The 15,157-nt window shown below is 43.1% G+C and overlaps 1 protein-coding gene across 1 annotated transcript in view; it reads left to right on the top strand.

Moving 5' to 3' along the window:
- The first annotated feature begins 2,949 nt into the window (after positions 1 to 2,949).
- parvab (parvin, alpha b) overlaps positions 2,950 to 15,157 on the top strand; it is a 30,322-nt gene continuing 18,114 nt past the window's right edge. Inside the window, exons 1-3 of the mRNA XM_048186237.1 lie at positions 2,950 to 3,302; positions 9,491 to 9,580; positions 9,682 to 9,752. Coding sequence (XP_048042194.1) covers positions 2,981 to 3,302; positions 9,491 to 9,580; positions 9,682 to 9,752 — 483 coding nt within the window. The 5' untranslated portion in view covers positions 2,950 to 2,980. The remainder of the gene's footprint in view (positions 3,303 to 9,490; positions 9,581 to 9,681; positions 9,753 to 15,157) is intronic.

The following is a 15,157-nucleotide window of genomic DNA, read 5'->3' on the forward strand; positions in this document are numbered from 1 at the left end:
ACATAACGACTTAAAGATGGGGCAGAAAAAAACACACAATCATAATTTAAAGAGGACCTATTATGCAGTTTTACAAAGTCTTGATTTTGTTTTTGGACTCTACTAGAATAGGTTTTCATGATTGAATGTCCAAAAACACATTATTTTTTCACATATTTGGCATTGTTGCAGCACCTCTTTTCACAGTTATCAGTAACGCTGTTTAGTTTCTGTCTCTATGAAGCCCCTCCTTCTGAAAACCACAATGTGCTCTGATTGGTCTGATGGAACAGTGTGTTGTGATTGGTCAGCTGCTTCAAGTGTGTTTGGGAAATGTCCCGCCCCTTACCATAACGCACTACTAATGGAACTCAACCAGGCTCCGCCCCCTTTATTCTGCATATGCTTTGGGCAAAAATTTTTTAAATAATGAATATTGCATACATATTGAATATAAGCAAAATAGGTCCTCTTTAACATCTGTTAGTCTATAAAACAGCAACAAAGTTTAATTTAGCAAAGGCCGGCACAGAAAAAACTAATTTCTGAATCAGAACATTACATTCTCTCATCATTGGTAAGCATAACAAAACTCTGCACAATTATTTTATTGTGCATTCATATTAGACGTTATTATCTATTCAAATTCATGTCTGTGTGCATGACTCATCTCGGCTCTGTGATAAAAGCTGTGTCCCAGGAAAAAAGGTCAGGCTATGTGTCAAGGCAGAACGGTGGCCTTGTTTTGCAATGAAAGAGTTATTCCCAAAATGGGCTCCTCCCAGTCTCCAAAAGGGCCGTGCATAAGATTTTAAAGCATAACTGCATGGAAAATCTGCTCTAATGACAGCCCAGGGCAAGGCTGTGTCCATTGTGCTTCTTGTTTACATGGCTTTGTGGAGATAATTGTATCAGAGGGAGGGAGAAAAGGCTTACGAACTGAATGGGGTCTTTGTTAGGCCAAGCTTCTCATTGTACTAAATGAGTTTTAGAGGAGTAAGTAGCCAGTCATGGCTAAATGATGAGTGAAAAGCATAATGATTACTTCCTCTAAGGTGGTATAGAACCACACTTATAAAGACACAAATAGTCTAATACAAAAAAAAAAAAACATTAAATGAATCATTTCAGAGACCTTAAAGACATAAATAAACAGATTAATACATTAATATCTGGTGTTCAGTCAGTGTAAATGAATTATTAGGTGTTTTGAGGAGGCGGACATGGTCATGGACAGTTGATGAAAACAGCTTTAGCTTCTTCTTGCTGAAGGTCCTGAACTATAAGATTTTATTTCAGAGTGTTTTAGTATTTTATTTCAGCTTGTTTACCCTAAGAATAATATTTTAGTTAGTAGTAATCAAGTTAAAGCAATAAGGACAATTTGCAAATTGTTGTTGCAGTTTTGAAAAGTAAATTTTTTTGTACAGTCATTAATATAATATCTCTATTTATTCTTCTCATTCATGTTTTATAATGTAGAAAAGTCATTGTTATTTTTGCCCTATGTGACGAGCAGGGCGGGCGAGAGCCGTGAGGGAACGGCGCGAGGCCGGTGACGCGAGAGATAGTGAGCTCCACCTGAGAGGCGCACCGGCCTCGAGTCTCTCACGGAGGAGCGACGACAGTGAAGGACGAGAGAGGACCAGGCCTGGACTTTATTTTATGTTTTATTATGTTTGTGTGGCCGGCAGACATCCGCGAGGGTCTGCCGGCATTACTTTCGTTTTGTAATTGTTTATTTTGAATTAAAGTTTTGTTGAACGTTTGCCGGTTCCTGCCTTCTTCTTCCCATACTTACGAACTGTGTTACACCCTATTATCGACAAATGTCACAGAAGTAAACAGAATAAAGGTAAAGCTGGTTGACAAATTAATTAAAGAAATGAAATTGCTGTAATTTAGATATTTTAAGGAAGTATATCTATAAAGCATATCTATAGGTATAGAAAACTTTTATAACTTGATTATTTACAGTACACATGATGAGAAAATTAGCAGGATGACTAACATAAAGTGCGGCTGCTGCTCAGTGAAGGACTGACAGTTAGTTTACATGAGGATGTCTAATTGAACAAAACATTTTTGCGGCCATCTTTTGAATACAGATTTTTGCAGGGGTTTTTTTTCTCAAACACTTGGAGTGTTTTAAAATGGGACAAACCAACTAATAGAAACACCAACATCACAGTATTCTTAAAATTGACTGCTAATAGCTATACTGATGTTTTCACACCAAAATAATGTCACTTCTTGTGGGACGATGTCATTTCTTGTCCTTAAAGTGATTTTATATTTATTAGAGAAAGTAGTTGATAAACTAATGGAATATTTCATAATAAATTGCCATTTTGTCATTTTATTAGTTTATGTACCCTAGTGTAAAAAAAAAAAAAAAAAAAAAAAACCTACCAAAATCTATTTAAAATACATTTATTTCATGCTAAGTATACCTCAAATCAATTAACATATTTGGTGACATATCGACTTAGTGATATAAAATTATAATTTAACTCTATTAGGAGTATTTCTTTATTGCACAATGCACATTTCTTAATATTATGCCTAAAAGTGTTTTAATGTCACTATTAATAAGGATTGTATGATCTATGTATAATAAAAGCAAGATATTTAAAGTGTACCTAAAGTTTACTTGCAATATTTCTACTTCAGCACAATCAAATATACTTCAGTATATGTTCAGTTGGACATCAGCACAAAATTAAGTTTATTTAAATTTAGCAGACTTTAAGTATACCAGTTACCAAAAGTACAATTGCAGGGTGTTTTTATTAAGCACATACATATGTAAATGTATTTGTAGTACATTTTAGTATATTTTTCACTAGGGTAGCCTCATCTACAACTAGCCTACTCAAACTTATTCATCCCATGTTCGCTTAAAACTAAAATAAATGGGTTTAATATTTAATAGGCTACAATATGTTAGGACATATGGCGAGGATATGAAAATATGAAGTAAAACAGACCCTGTTGAGAAATGACGGTCAATAAAGCGAAAGTAGCGTCCAGTCAGTCAGGGCGGGACCGGGAAACGCTCGTGCAGAAGGGAAGCAAGACCGACTCATTACACAAATGTTTGGAATTCCACTTCCGTTTAGTGGAGTTCAAGAACTTTAAATCCGCACGTCTACATAAGAGGCACATACACTGTATTGCCTATCAAATGGCTTCTTCGCCGCAGAAATCACCGTCCTCACCGAAATCTCCCACTCCAAAGTCGCCGTCCTCCAGGAAAAAAGATGATTCTTTTCTTGGGAAACTTGGTGGAACTTTAGCAAGAAGAAAAAAGGCAAAAGAAGGTGTGAATTCAACTTAACTGCATGGATAGTCGATTAGGTTCTGTTGATGCATGTCAAATAAATCTCTGCTCTCTTAAGCTCACTGATGCATGTATCTGCTATAGTTATGAACACCTGTGCTGTATATTTGTTTATTTTAATTTTACAAGTACGTAATGCAGTAGTGCAAGCTTATAAATTATACTATATCCTATATAAAATACTATAACATAGGCTACTGTAAAATGATAGCCTAATTATTACATTTTGAAAGGTGCTTTTTATCTCAGAAAAAAAAATCTTTCTTTCTTTCTTTCTTTCTTTCTTTCTTTCTTTCTTTCTTTCTTTCTTTCGTCATGCTACTGTTTGATTCTGACGATGTAAACTGTAGTATTGTGAGTGTTTACCTTACAAAAGGCTGCACGTCTCTGCTGTGACCATATAAGGAAGGGAAGTGGCTGTTCAATACTCATTGTGAGATGATGGGTAAATATGTAAATGATATGCATGAGAAAATATTATTTCTTATATTTTCATATTAAGAATTCTGTCAGAACATGGTCAGAAATGTTTCATAATTCTGTTATAACAACATCTTTGCTTTCTTAATTCAATTTCAGTTTCTCTCTTCATTCATTCAAATATTTACTTCAGCAGCAATTAAACTTTTTGTGTTTTAGTTTTAAGTATTTTTACTGTGTATTTATTTATTTCCCCCCCTTTGCAATACAAACATAAGAAAAAATGTGAAGAAAAAACATGAAAAATGTATTGTTTGTGTATTTCATTCTTAGTTTCTGTGTGTGGTGACATCCATTGCTCATTCAGAATGTCACTGCTGATCCTTTGACATTCATATATATACAGCAAATGAGTGATGGAATTGTTTGTCTTGTTTTTTTTTGTTTTTTGTTTTTTGGTCCCATGTGGCAGAGACATATTTAGTTAGCTGGTATGTTTATTTGTGGGTTTAGATTTCCACTGACTAAAAGAGAAAGAACCACAAGCCACAACAGGAAGTACCATCTGGCACCCCGAGAGAAATGAAAAATCCTGTCAAAAGTTCATTTGCAAGCTGTAAATCTGCTGTTATGGATAAGTTCTAAACCTGCGAGTTCATTGGGAAGCCGGCGAGCTGCTTCTCCTTGCCCTCAGCTGTTACAAGCCGCTATGGCAGGATTCGGTGTTGATTAAAAACAGGATGTCGATATCTCTAGGGATCTGTACCGATTCTTCTTCTGGACTGCCTCTCACAGAGATGTGCTGCAGCATTGCTTTAGTGATTGGCCATTATCGACGGGGCCACTGGACAGATGGAGACAGAGAGGGTGTTTAGAAGATCACCTACATGAGGGCTGGTTGAAACACCACTGATTCACAGGACGGCAGACAGGGTCAATTAAATGAGAGATTCAATGGAACAGCAAGATTTAGAGGCTTAATCTATAAGCATTAACTATCAGTAATCTGTTAATAGGTTTGAGAGTTACATTTCCAATGTCCACCATAAGAGTAGGAAGCTAACTAATGATACACTTTCCCACTGACAGCATATTCATGTCATAGAGTGAAGTCAGGACCTACCCCATCTGAAAAACCATGCCGTGTATTGTAAATATTATAATGATATATACTTAAACTGTAAAAAATGAATGTGATGTTAACGGTAAAATGTTGTAAAAACGCTAAATTGTAAATAGCTTAACAGTAAGTTCCCATACTATATACAGAGAAAAACTGTAATAGCTCTTACCAGACATTATATGTTATTTTCACAGGAAAATGCTGTAAATTTTTAGAAGTAAAAAAGAACAAATCAATGTATAATTTACAGTCAAAAACTGTAAACTGATATTCTGATAAACTGTGACACTCCACATTTGAAAGTATTTTGTTTAAATAATCATGTTTCTTAATAGTTTTTGTTATCAGTTATGTACATTAGGGTTTTATGTTACATCTTCTGTTGTTTAATGAATGTTTATTGCATTATTTAAGTGTTGTGGGTTACCATGATGGTGTTTTGCGTTTGCGTGAATGACTCTTTGCACCTTCTTTATGTTAGTATACTTCAGCTCGTGGAAAAGCTATTTGTGATGAACTCTGATTCTTCATGTGACTTTCTCTTTTACCACCTGCATTATTATGGTGCTTGTCAGTATATGTTAAAGGTGCAAAACAGATTTTAGTAGTAGTGTGCATTGTTGAATTTACTGGTTTACATTCAAATGTTCTTGTTTGCAAATTAAAGTATTATACTGTAAAATTTACAGTTTGCTCTATAAATGTGTTTACAGTTATTCTGTATTTTTTACAAAATTATTCTGGCAACCACAGCTGCCAAAATTATTTTGCAAAAACTACAGAATTTTTTTTTTCAGTGTAAAATAATTGTGTAAGTAGTAAAACAAAAAGAAACATTTTGACTCCCCCCTCCCTTGCCTCACAGTGCTTTGGTCCACTGCCTGCTTTCCCGCTTTACCGCAATCATATTGAATTGCAGAAGCAAACTGCTATCAGGGGGAGGGCGGAGCAATTGAACTCGGGTTGGACCAGGCAATCGAACCAAGTGGGAAAGCACCCTTAAACATAAGTAATTATGGGTTTAAGCATTCTCCCCTAAAAGTGATCAGGCAGACCAAGTTGTAGATGCTTGAAACTTTGAGGGATGGTAGCTCTCGCACCGTCTACAGCGTCACATATGCTCGCCCCTATCGGCCTGATGGGGGCGCTACAGCGGTGAAAAAAGTGTAATCGTTAGGCGTAGGCTCAAGTGTCTTACATTGTTGGAAAAAAAGATGGACAAAATGCATGCCTAGGTTTTGCTCGTCGTTCTGCCAAAATTTTGTGGTATTTTGGATTTTTTGAAAAACCTACTTTTGCGAACTAGTCCTATGTTTTTGGCCTGATCGGAGCCGAACCAGTGCAGCAAGATTCTCTAGAATCTGATAATAATTATCAAAAAAAAGTTGAAATTTCGATTCACGGTCCCTAAAGGCTGCCAAAACTTTGCAGTGGACGGAGCCACTTTTACTAAAATTGCTATAACTCATGAACGGAACGGAGATATTTTCACCAAACTTGGCACACCTATGTAAGAGCTCATTCTGTGGTCATGTGAAAAAAATTGTGGCGATTGGCCACTTGATGGTGCTATAACAGGAAATAACAATAAAAATGGCTATCACTATCTCACTGTTTAGCCCAGGATACACTGCACAATTTTCAGCTGTCCCAGACGAAAGACTGCCATCGTGGCTCTTAATCGGTGGTCCTATGTCGTACAGTGAGAGAGGTTCAAAGACGGACGTTTTCCCGGTCTTGCGACCAAAGATAGTCTACGATCATTTTCTGACAGTGTTAGAAATTTAGCATGATCATCGCACAGTGTGTTTGCTGCTACGACCTACTGACCAGCCAATAAAAATGGGACATGAAATCAACTCGACATGGCGCTAAAACTTAAAACGGTTTATCTCAAGCTCTTTTCCCTTCTTCTTTCGACACTTCCTTTTTTTTTTAGCACATATAAAAACTACAACTGCCAAAGTGTGATTCAACATAGTGTTTTGTTTACCAGTAGCGCATACTGATGATGTTTTATTCTTCTATAGAAACTTGCATCGTAGTCTACGAGTCAACAGGTGTCATGATCGTACAGTCTACATGCATGTCGTACCCAAGTTTAATAGATCCATGTCGCACAGTGTGATAAAGTAATTGCTAAAATCGTGCAGCGTATCCTGGGCTTTAGTCCGACTTACTTGAACACTGGCATGCAGTGTCTTTGTCCAAGGTGCCATGATTGTCTACGAGGACATTGGTGTATCTTAAAAAACATGTCTGCCATCGGCCAATGAAGTTTGAGCAGCTATCAGACAAGGTTAACAGAGGCTGATTGGAACGAAACATCGCTGGGCCTTTTGATTCACAGCTTTAGAGGCCTGTGAGATTCATACCACATAGTAGAACTCCTCATTCTGAGCAACTTTGCCTGTAGGACCGCCACTTTCCATCGAATTATTCGTTACATATTGGAGATTGTTTCAAAAACCAGCTTTGCCAAACTAGTCCTAGGTTTTTGGCTCAACCTCGATAACTGTTAAAAGCTTTATAAACCATACATTTCCTATGGTATATTGTCTGTATTGGCTGTAAATGGTCTTTTCTGTCTATGATCGAGATGGTTACAGGCTTGATGATTAAAATGTTATACCTTTTCATGCATGTGCTTAAAGGCCTTAAAGCGCTTGAACCCTGATAAATGTTGCTGGCAGCTATATTATTGAAATTACATTTGACGATGTAATACTTGAATCATTCTTAAGTGGGTCAGAAAGTTCAACTCATTGCATTTAATATAAATTAAAACTGTAATTGGCCTACATTTTTTATTTAATTGTAAATAACATGCAATTAAGTGTCTGAAAACATTCAGTTCTCACTTAAGAATCCTCTTTTAAAGTATATTATTTCTGAAATAATTCTCTTTTTAAAAGTATGTAGTATGTTTTTTTTTTTTAGAAGGAAATTATAACACTGCAAATGGCTTACTGTCTCTGCATATTATGTGTGGTAGGTATTTTAATATAGGTATTTTAAGCATATAAAAATAATGATAGAAAAAAATGTATGCAAAAATTCTATACAATATTTAGTATAATAAAAAAAAAATACACTCTTCACGTTCAACATAATATTGAAAAGTGATTTTAGATATTTTGTGCTGGTTTCTGAACATTCTTATTTTGGTAAATATTGCTGTATTGATTGAAGGTCTGAGTTGTAGTTCTTTTGTTAATCTGGACGTGTTCAGGGATGAATGCATAGCATTAAATGAGACCGTTTGAGTAGCCCCCTCCCCGGTGAAGCTAATACAGCATAACTGACCTCCAGTGATGAGAGGCACAGCTTAAAAAGAGCTGTGTGTTCAGCTCTGCCAGCTCTTTTGAGTACTGCTGCTGGATGATGCTACATTTTATGAGGTCATATCATACAATATACTATATATTTTTACTGTTATTTTAGAGTGAGCGATAATATTAGGCTACTTAAGGTTTTTGTTCACCAGCTGGAGTGCCCAGAATATCCACCAGAGGGCACTTCTCCCCAGAAAATTGTCATTCCACCATGAACTACATATCCCAGAATCCTTTGCCCAGACTCATTATCCCTGATTAGTTTCAGCTGTTTCTCATTTACCCTTGTTAACTCTGTCTATATAAACCTGGTTAACTCAGTCACTCTTTGCGAAGTCTTGTATGTGTCTCCCTGCATTTCTGAGTGTTATTTCTGGTTTTCCAGCTTGTGGTTTTGATCTTCTGCTTGTCTCCCTGGATATGCCTATGTCTTCGACTCATCCGCTATGTTTCCATACAAAGTTGTGAATTTAACTAATGCACGAAATTGCAATATCGCATAAAACATTTGTGAATAAAGCAACCCATGAGTCAAAGAGAACAAAATCATCACTTCCTGATAAACTGGTGCTAAATATCATAAGAAACATAGGAGAAGCCACTGTATACAATAATTTTCATATATAATAAATTAGCAGATGAAATGTAATAAATGTGTTATCTTGCTTTAAGAGATCAATGCTGCTATTTGGGAACGCAGTCATGTAAGACAGTTCAGTGAGGAATTATACCAAACCACATTGACGACAGACTTCTGAATGACCAAAACAGCATTTCAGACGCTTTGCAACAAGATTTTTCTGCTTGTTGGTACAGTTATGCCTTCCCATCACACAAAGTCACATGATTTTTTTGATGCGCATTGAGGAATTTATTCAGTAAATGTGTTTCCATCGCAGTTCATTCGCATGTTTTCGTATCGGATAGAAAATGTATCCAACTTTTTTTTTTTTTTTTTTGCAGTGCATATCTTTTTTTCTTCCTTCTTTCTTTTTTTACTTAGTTGCGACTAAATGGATCACGTTTCTGAACACAGACAAGGCTTCGCTGACATATAAAGATAATATAAACATATAAAGTTAATTTTTTCATCTGTTTGAAATCAGAAAGTTGCAGAGGTTCAGCTTCAATGAAAGGTTTTGAGTTCAGAGTTTTGAAACTTACTGTATATTTACATTGAGATTTTGTGAAGACGAATTCAGTTTTTCATGACACGGAGCATAAAGTGGTTCAAGAGAAAAACTTTTTATATACATTTGTATCATGTGTTGTGATGCATTTCTTTCACAGTGTCTGAGCTCCAGGAGGAGGGTATGAATGCGATTAACCTGCCCCTCAGCCCCACACCCTTTGAGCTGGACCCTGAAGACACCATGCTTGGTAAGATTTCTCAACATTACTGATAATTCAGTAATGAATTAGTTGAACTAAACAGCCTCTGTCATACTAAAAGCTGCTGTATTTCCCATTTGTCTCAAAAGACGAGAATGAAGTCCGTACCATGGTTGATCCGAACTCAAGGAATGATCCCAAACTCCAAGAGCTGATGAAGGTAAATCAACTCCAACATGATTGTAGTAGCCTACATCTGCTCTTCTTTGAGAGCTTTGGCATTTTTCGTTCACTCTCTTGACTTGCAACTCTCAAGTCATACAAGTTAAGCCACATTTCCGCCGCAGAACTTTCCCTAAGAACTAGGGACTTTAGGGTGGTACTCAATGTGTTTCGACCACGAGACCAGGGTCTAAATGAAGTTCCGGGTAAAAAATTCCCCCTCAGAAAGTCCCTGCTCTGGCAGTAGAAACTTTTTCAAAGTTCAGCAACTTTCGGGGGTGTGACTTGCTGATTGGACTTCCTGTACTGAACATGCTGATTGGTTGACTCCACACAGCATTTTATGTCAACCACCATTTTTAAAAGTCTGTTGAGGTGCGTGCAGTAAGAGTTGTTTGCTATTCGAATCAACAATGGAGTTTAAAATATACATCTGATGGGCCGACAACGAGGTTCAGGATTTATTAAGCTTATATGCGGAGGACAAAATCCAGCGTGAACTGGAGTCACGCACAGTCCTACATCACCGGACTACTCTTCATGGTAGACTGCATGGAAACATGGACAGCAACAGGTCTAGGGGAAAAAAGTTCCTGGGACAAAGTTCTTGGGACAAATGGTTCTGGGTAACGCAGCTTTAGTCTAGTGGCACAACTGTCATCTATCATGCAAAGAGACCCATGTTAAAATCCTGATCTAATTTTACACTCTTAAAGGGGTAATTTTATGCTTTTTCACTTTTTTAACTTTAGTTAGTCTGTAATGTTGCTGTTTGCACATTAAAAAAAGATCTACAAGGTTACAAAGCTCAAAGTCCACTCCAAAGGGAGATATTTTATTTAACAGAATCCAAGAATTACAAGGAATGACTTGTTTGGACTACAACACGTTTTTTCCACACTTTGTGAAGTCACAATATTACTCATTTGAATAATCCCCGCCAACAGATTATGCAAAAAAGGGGGCAAGGCCTGGTTGAGCTGCATTAGAGAAGACAGTGCTGTCGCTATGTCAAAGAGACGCTGTTTTTTCCACCCTGTTTCCAAAATTGACCTTCCTAAGGCTGACAAACTTAGAGTGGTTACAAATTAATTTAAAACACAGTTCCTGAACATTATAACCCCAATGTTTATCTGTGTGCTGCACATTTTACAGAGAACAACTTTCAGAATCTAAAGTCCAAAGTATACTCCAATTTTTTTTGCATACTCGAGGGTCAGCGTACAGTGTGCGTGGTGCGAATTTCGTCATCAGAAGAGTACCCACAATGCCGGATTTTTGGAACCGCACATACGAATTAAATTTTTTTTGCAGTGATTAGTTTATGCACAAGGTGGCAACTGTGCCCTGGGGGTGTCAATTCACAAGGTAGTCAAAGAAAAACTGCATTAACAGAACAGACCGGAACACATGCAAGCTACAGCAATGAAGGAGGCCTATATAGCCTGATAAGTTTCTCCTGAAATGGAGCAGTTCCCACTTTGTCGGCAGTGCTTGAAGTGGGAAAGAAAAAGTGCCTGTACTCCCGATGCTCGGTTCAAAACGCATTCCCGAAGAAGGGAATGCAACATGTTGGAAATGCCGTTACGTATGGAAAACTGGTGGTATGCTAAAGGTAAAAAGTGGGCATATCAGCCCAATTCAAGCACTGTTTGTATTACCATAGTTCCCTTTCAGTCGGTCACGTTCGACGTACGTCAGTAGTGACCGACGAATTGGGATATCGCTTAGAGAGCCCTATCATCTTCGTGTAAACTAAAACAAGCCAATGGAATTGGCGTGCGATATTTGCATAATGCGCACCGCCCCCGACAGGTGTATATAAATAGGAAGCGGATGCAATCGCACTCTGTCTTTTGCTTCGGAGCCATTTACTGGTGTCCTGTTTGAAGACTCCTTCTTCGTTGTTTTCTGAATTAAAACATTGCCTCAAGAAGAGGGTTACAGCGAGCTTCAGTGCTGGTGAAGAGGGCACGTTCAGCGAGGTCGCGAGTGTCCGAGGAGCTGAGCTATAAGCTCTAAAACTGCTGTTTTCACAGCAACACAAAGAGTGTGTGTGTGAGCGATTTGGGCCGGTTCCTCGGTGTGTCAGGGAGTGGTGTACCTGACACATCGCGTCGCTCCCTGGGTGCTTCAGCACGAGTGAGTTGACTTCCCCTTCTAAAAGAGCTTTACAGACGAACCCTGACAGTATGTCATTTCGTCTGTGCGTTACTGGGTGCGGTCGTTCCCTGGTCCCTGCTGATGGGCACAATCGCTGCATCTCGTGTTTGGGCGTTCAGCACGCTGAGGCAGCTTTTGTGGATGGTTCATGTTCCCATTGCGGGAACATGACCATCGCGGTGCTGAGGTCGAGGCTCTCCTTCCTGAAGTCTCAGGAAGCGGGAGTCCCCTCTCCTATGCCGCGTACGACCGTTTTTTCCGGCCCTGGGAACCGGAAGGACGGTACGGCGCTGTATAGGGAGGGCGGCCTGAGGATAACGGTCAGGGCTCCCCCGCCGAGCGGAAACGCTCCTCGGGCCCCTGCCCCCTCGCCAGCACCGCAACCCATCTTTCGCCCGTTGGTTTCCGCTGGGCCCTCTTCGGACTGTCCAGCCGTTACCTTCGGTGCGCCGGCGGAGGATCAGATGTCGGTCGCTGCGTCGGAAGGCGAGTTTGAGAATTCGGGAGAGGAAGATCCGGACGCGCTGCCGCCCTCCGGGACGGTAGCGGTGGCCGAGTCGGATCCCGAACTCTCGGCTGTGCTCTCTCGGGCAGCCTTGTGCGTCGGGCTCGAGTGGAACCCTCCACCCTGTCCCGGCCCATCTCGGCTGGATGATTGGTACTTGGGGGGGGTCGCGCTGGGCAGCCCCAGCGTCCCGCCCCAATGCCTTTCTTCCCGGAGGTGCATGATGAGGTGACCAGGTCTTGGCAGACACCGTATAGTGCCCGTACCAGGCCTGGCCCCCCGTCCGCCTTCACCTCCCTGGACGGCGGGGTAGCCAGGGGGTACGCGAGGATCCCGCCAGTCGAGCGGTCTGTTGCGATGCAGTTGTGTCCAACAGCCACCGGCTGGCGTGGTGAGCCGCGTCTCCCGTCCCGGGCCTGTAAGTTCTCAGCCGGTCTGACTGAGAAAGCTTACAGTTCCTGTGGGCAGGCTGCCTCCGCCCTGCACGCGATGGCCCTCTTGCAGGTTCACCAAGCAAAGGCGCTGTCGGAGATGCCCCAGGAAGGTCCTGACCAACAGCTGCTGGGGGAGCTGCGCGCTGCCACTGACCTTGCCCTCCGGGCAACGAAGGTGACAGCACGCGCTGTTGGTCACGCGATGTCTACCTTGGTAGTCCAGCAGCGCCACCTCTGGCTGACCCTCGCGGACATGCGGGATGCCGACAAGCAGCGGTTCCTAAATTCCCCCGTGTCCCCGGTCGGCCTATTCGGCGACGCGGTGGAGAGCTTCGCCCAACAGTTCTCCGCTGCACAGAAGCAGGCTGAGGCTATCAGTCACGTCATGCCACGGCGGTCCGCTGCTGCCTCCACCCAGCCGCCCGTGGCTCAGCCTCAGCCCGCTCGTCGCCGAGGGCGCCCGCCTGCATCGTCCTCCGCCCCTGCTAAGACGGCAAAGCAGCAGCCTACACCAGCCAGACAGCAGGGTGCCGGTCGCGGGCGTGGTGCCCAGCCCGTCTCCGCTAAGCCCGGTGGTAAACGTAAGAGCAAGACACGGCACTGAGACGGGCAACCTGGAGGGGAAGGATCTTGCTCTTCGGGAGAGTTTTCCACCATCTCTCCCACCCCCGGAGGAGGGCCGGGGGGAATTTGTGTTTGTCTGTCCACCGCCGCTGGCTCTCCGGAGTCCAGCGGTACCCACTTTTTCACAAAAAGAGCAGTTTCCTCAAACTCCAGGTCACAACAAGGGGTGTCTGCCAGTGTGCCAGGCTCCGCCTCGCCGCTGACAGCTCCCTCCCCATTCGCCAGCAGGTGGCAGTGTGTTGGTGCAGACCGTGCCCCGTGCGCTGTCTCCCATGCACACTGCTGCCTCGCAGAGTCCGACCCCACTCCGGGCCGCCCCCAAGCCGTCCGGGTCGGGTCCCTCTCTGCCTTGCTGCCCCACCCCCGGTGCGTCTGTGGTGCCTTTGGTCCCACTGGCTCAGTGTCTGGAAGCGTGGATCACGCTCCCCAGCCTGTCCAGTTGGCTCATTCGTACTGTCAGACTCGGCTATGCGATTCAGTTCGCCCGACGTCCCCCGGTCTTCAGGGCTGTCCACTTCACTCAGGTGTCGTTGGACAATGCACCTGTTCTCCGGGCGGAGATTGCTGTCCTCCTGGCGAAGGATACAATCGAGCCGGTCCCTCCAGCCGATATGAAGTCGGGGCTCTACAGCCCCTGCTTCATTGTACCGAGAAAGGGCGGTGGGCTACGGCCAATCCTGGACCGTCCCCAGGATTGGTTTGCAGCAATGGACCTGAAGGACGCGTGCTTTCATGCCTCGATTCTGCCTCGACACAGACCCTTCCTAGGTCGGTCTGCGTTCGAGGGTCGGGCATGTCAGTACAAAGTCCTACCCGACATGGTTGTAGCTCCCAGCCGGTTGGGTCTTCAGGTCAACTGGGACAAGAGCAAACTCGCCCCCGGGCAGAGGATCTCTTGTCTCGGTCTCGAGCTAGACTCGGTCGCACGGACTGCGCGTCTCACCGAGGCGCGCGTCCAGTTGGTGTTGAACTGCCTGAGCTCGCTCAAGCGCAGGACAGCGGCTCCACTGAAAGATTTTCAGAGGCTCCTGGGGCATATGGCATCTGCAGCCGCGGTAACGCTGCTCGGATTGCTTCATATGAGACCGCTTCAACACTGGCTCCGCGGCCGGGTCCCGAGATGGGCGTGGCAGTGCGGCACGCTCTGTGTCCCCGTGGCACCGAGCTGCCGTCACACCCTTGTCCGGTGGTCGGACCCTTCGTTCCTGCGGGCCGGAGTACCCCTCGAACGAGTGTCCAGGCACGCTGTGGTCTCCACAGATGCCTCTGCCACGGGATAGGGGGCCACGTACAACGGGCAGGCAGTGACAGGTCTTTGGACGGGGCCTCAGCTGCATTGGCATATCAATTGCCTCGAGTTGCTAGCGGTTCGTCTTGCGCTGGCCCGCTTCAAGAAGCTGTTGTCAGGCAAGCACGTTCTAGTCCGCTCACACAGCACTGCGGCCGTTGCGTACATCGACCGTCAAGGTGGTCTACGCTTCCGTCGCATGTCGCAACTCGCCCGCCATCTCTTGTTGTGGAGTCAGAAGGTTCTGAGGTCCCTTCGGGCCACTCGTGTCTCAGGTGTGCTCTACCGTGCAGCCGACGAGCTGTCACGGCAGCATCTACTTGCGGGCGAGTGGCGGCTCCACCCCCAGGCGGTCCAGCTGATTTGGCAGCGTTTCGGCGAGGCCCAGG

This window comes from Megalobrama amblycephala, linkage group LG3, assembly GCF_018812025.1.
Source record: "Megalobrama amblycephala isolate DHTTF-2021 linkage group LG3, ASM1881202v1, whole genome shotgun sequence".
In the NCBI taxonomy this organism is placed as follows: domain Eukaryota; kingdom Metazoa; phylum Chordata; class Actinopteri; order Cypriniformes; family Xenocyprididae; genus Megalobrama; species Megalobrama amblycephala.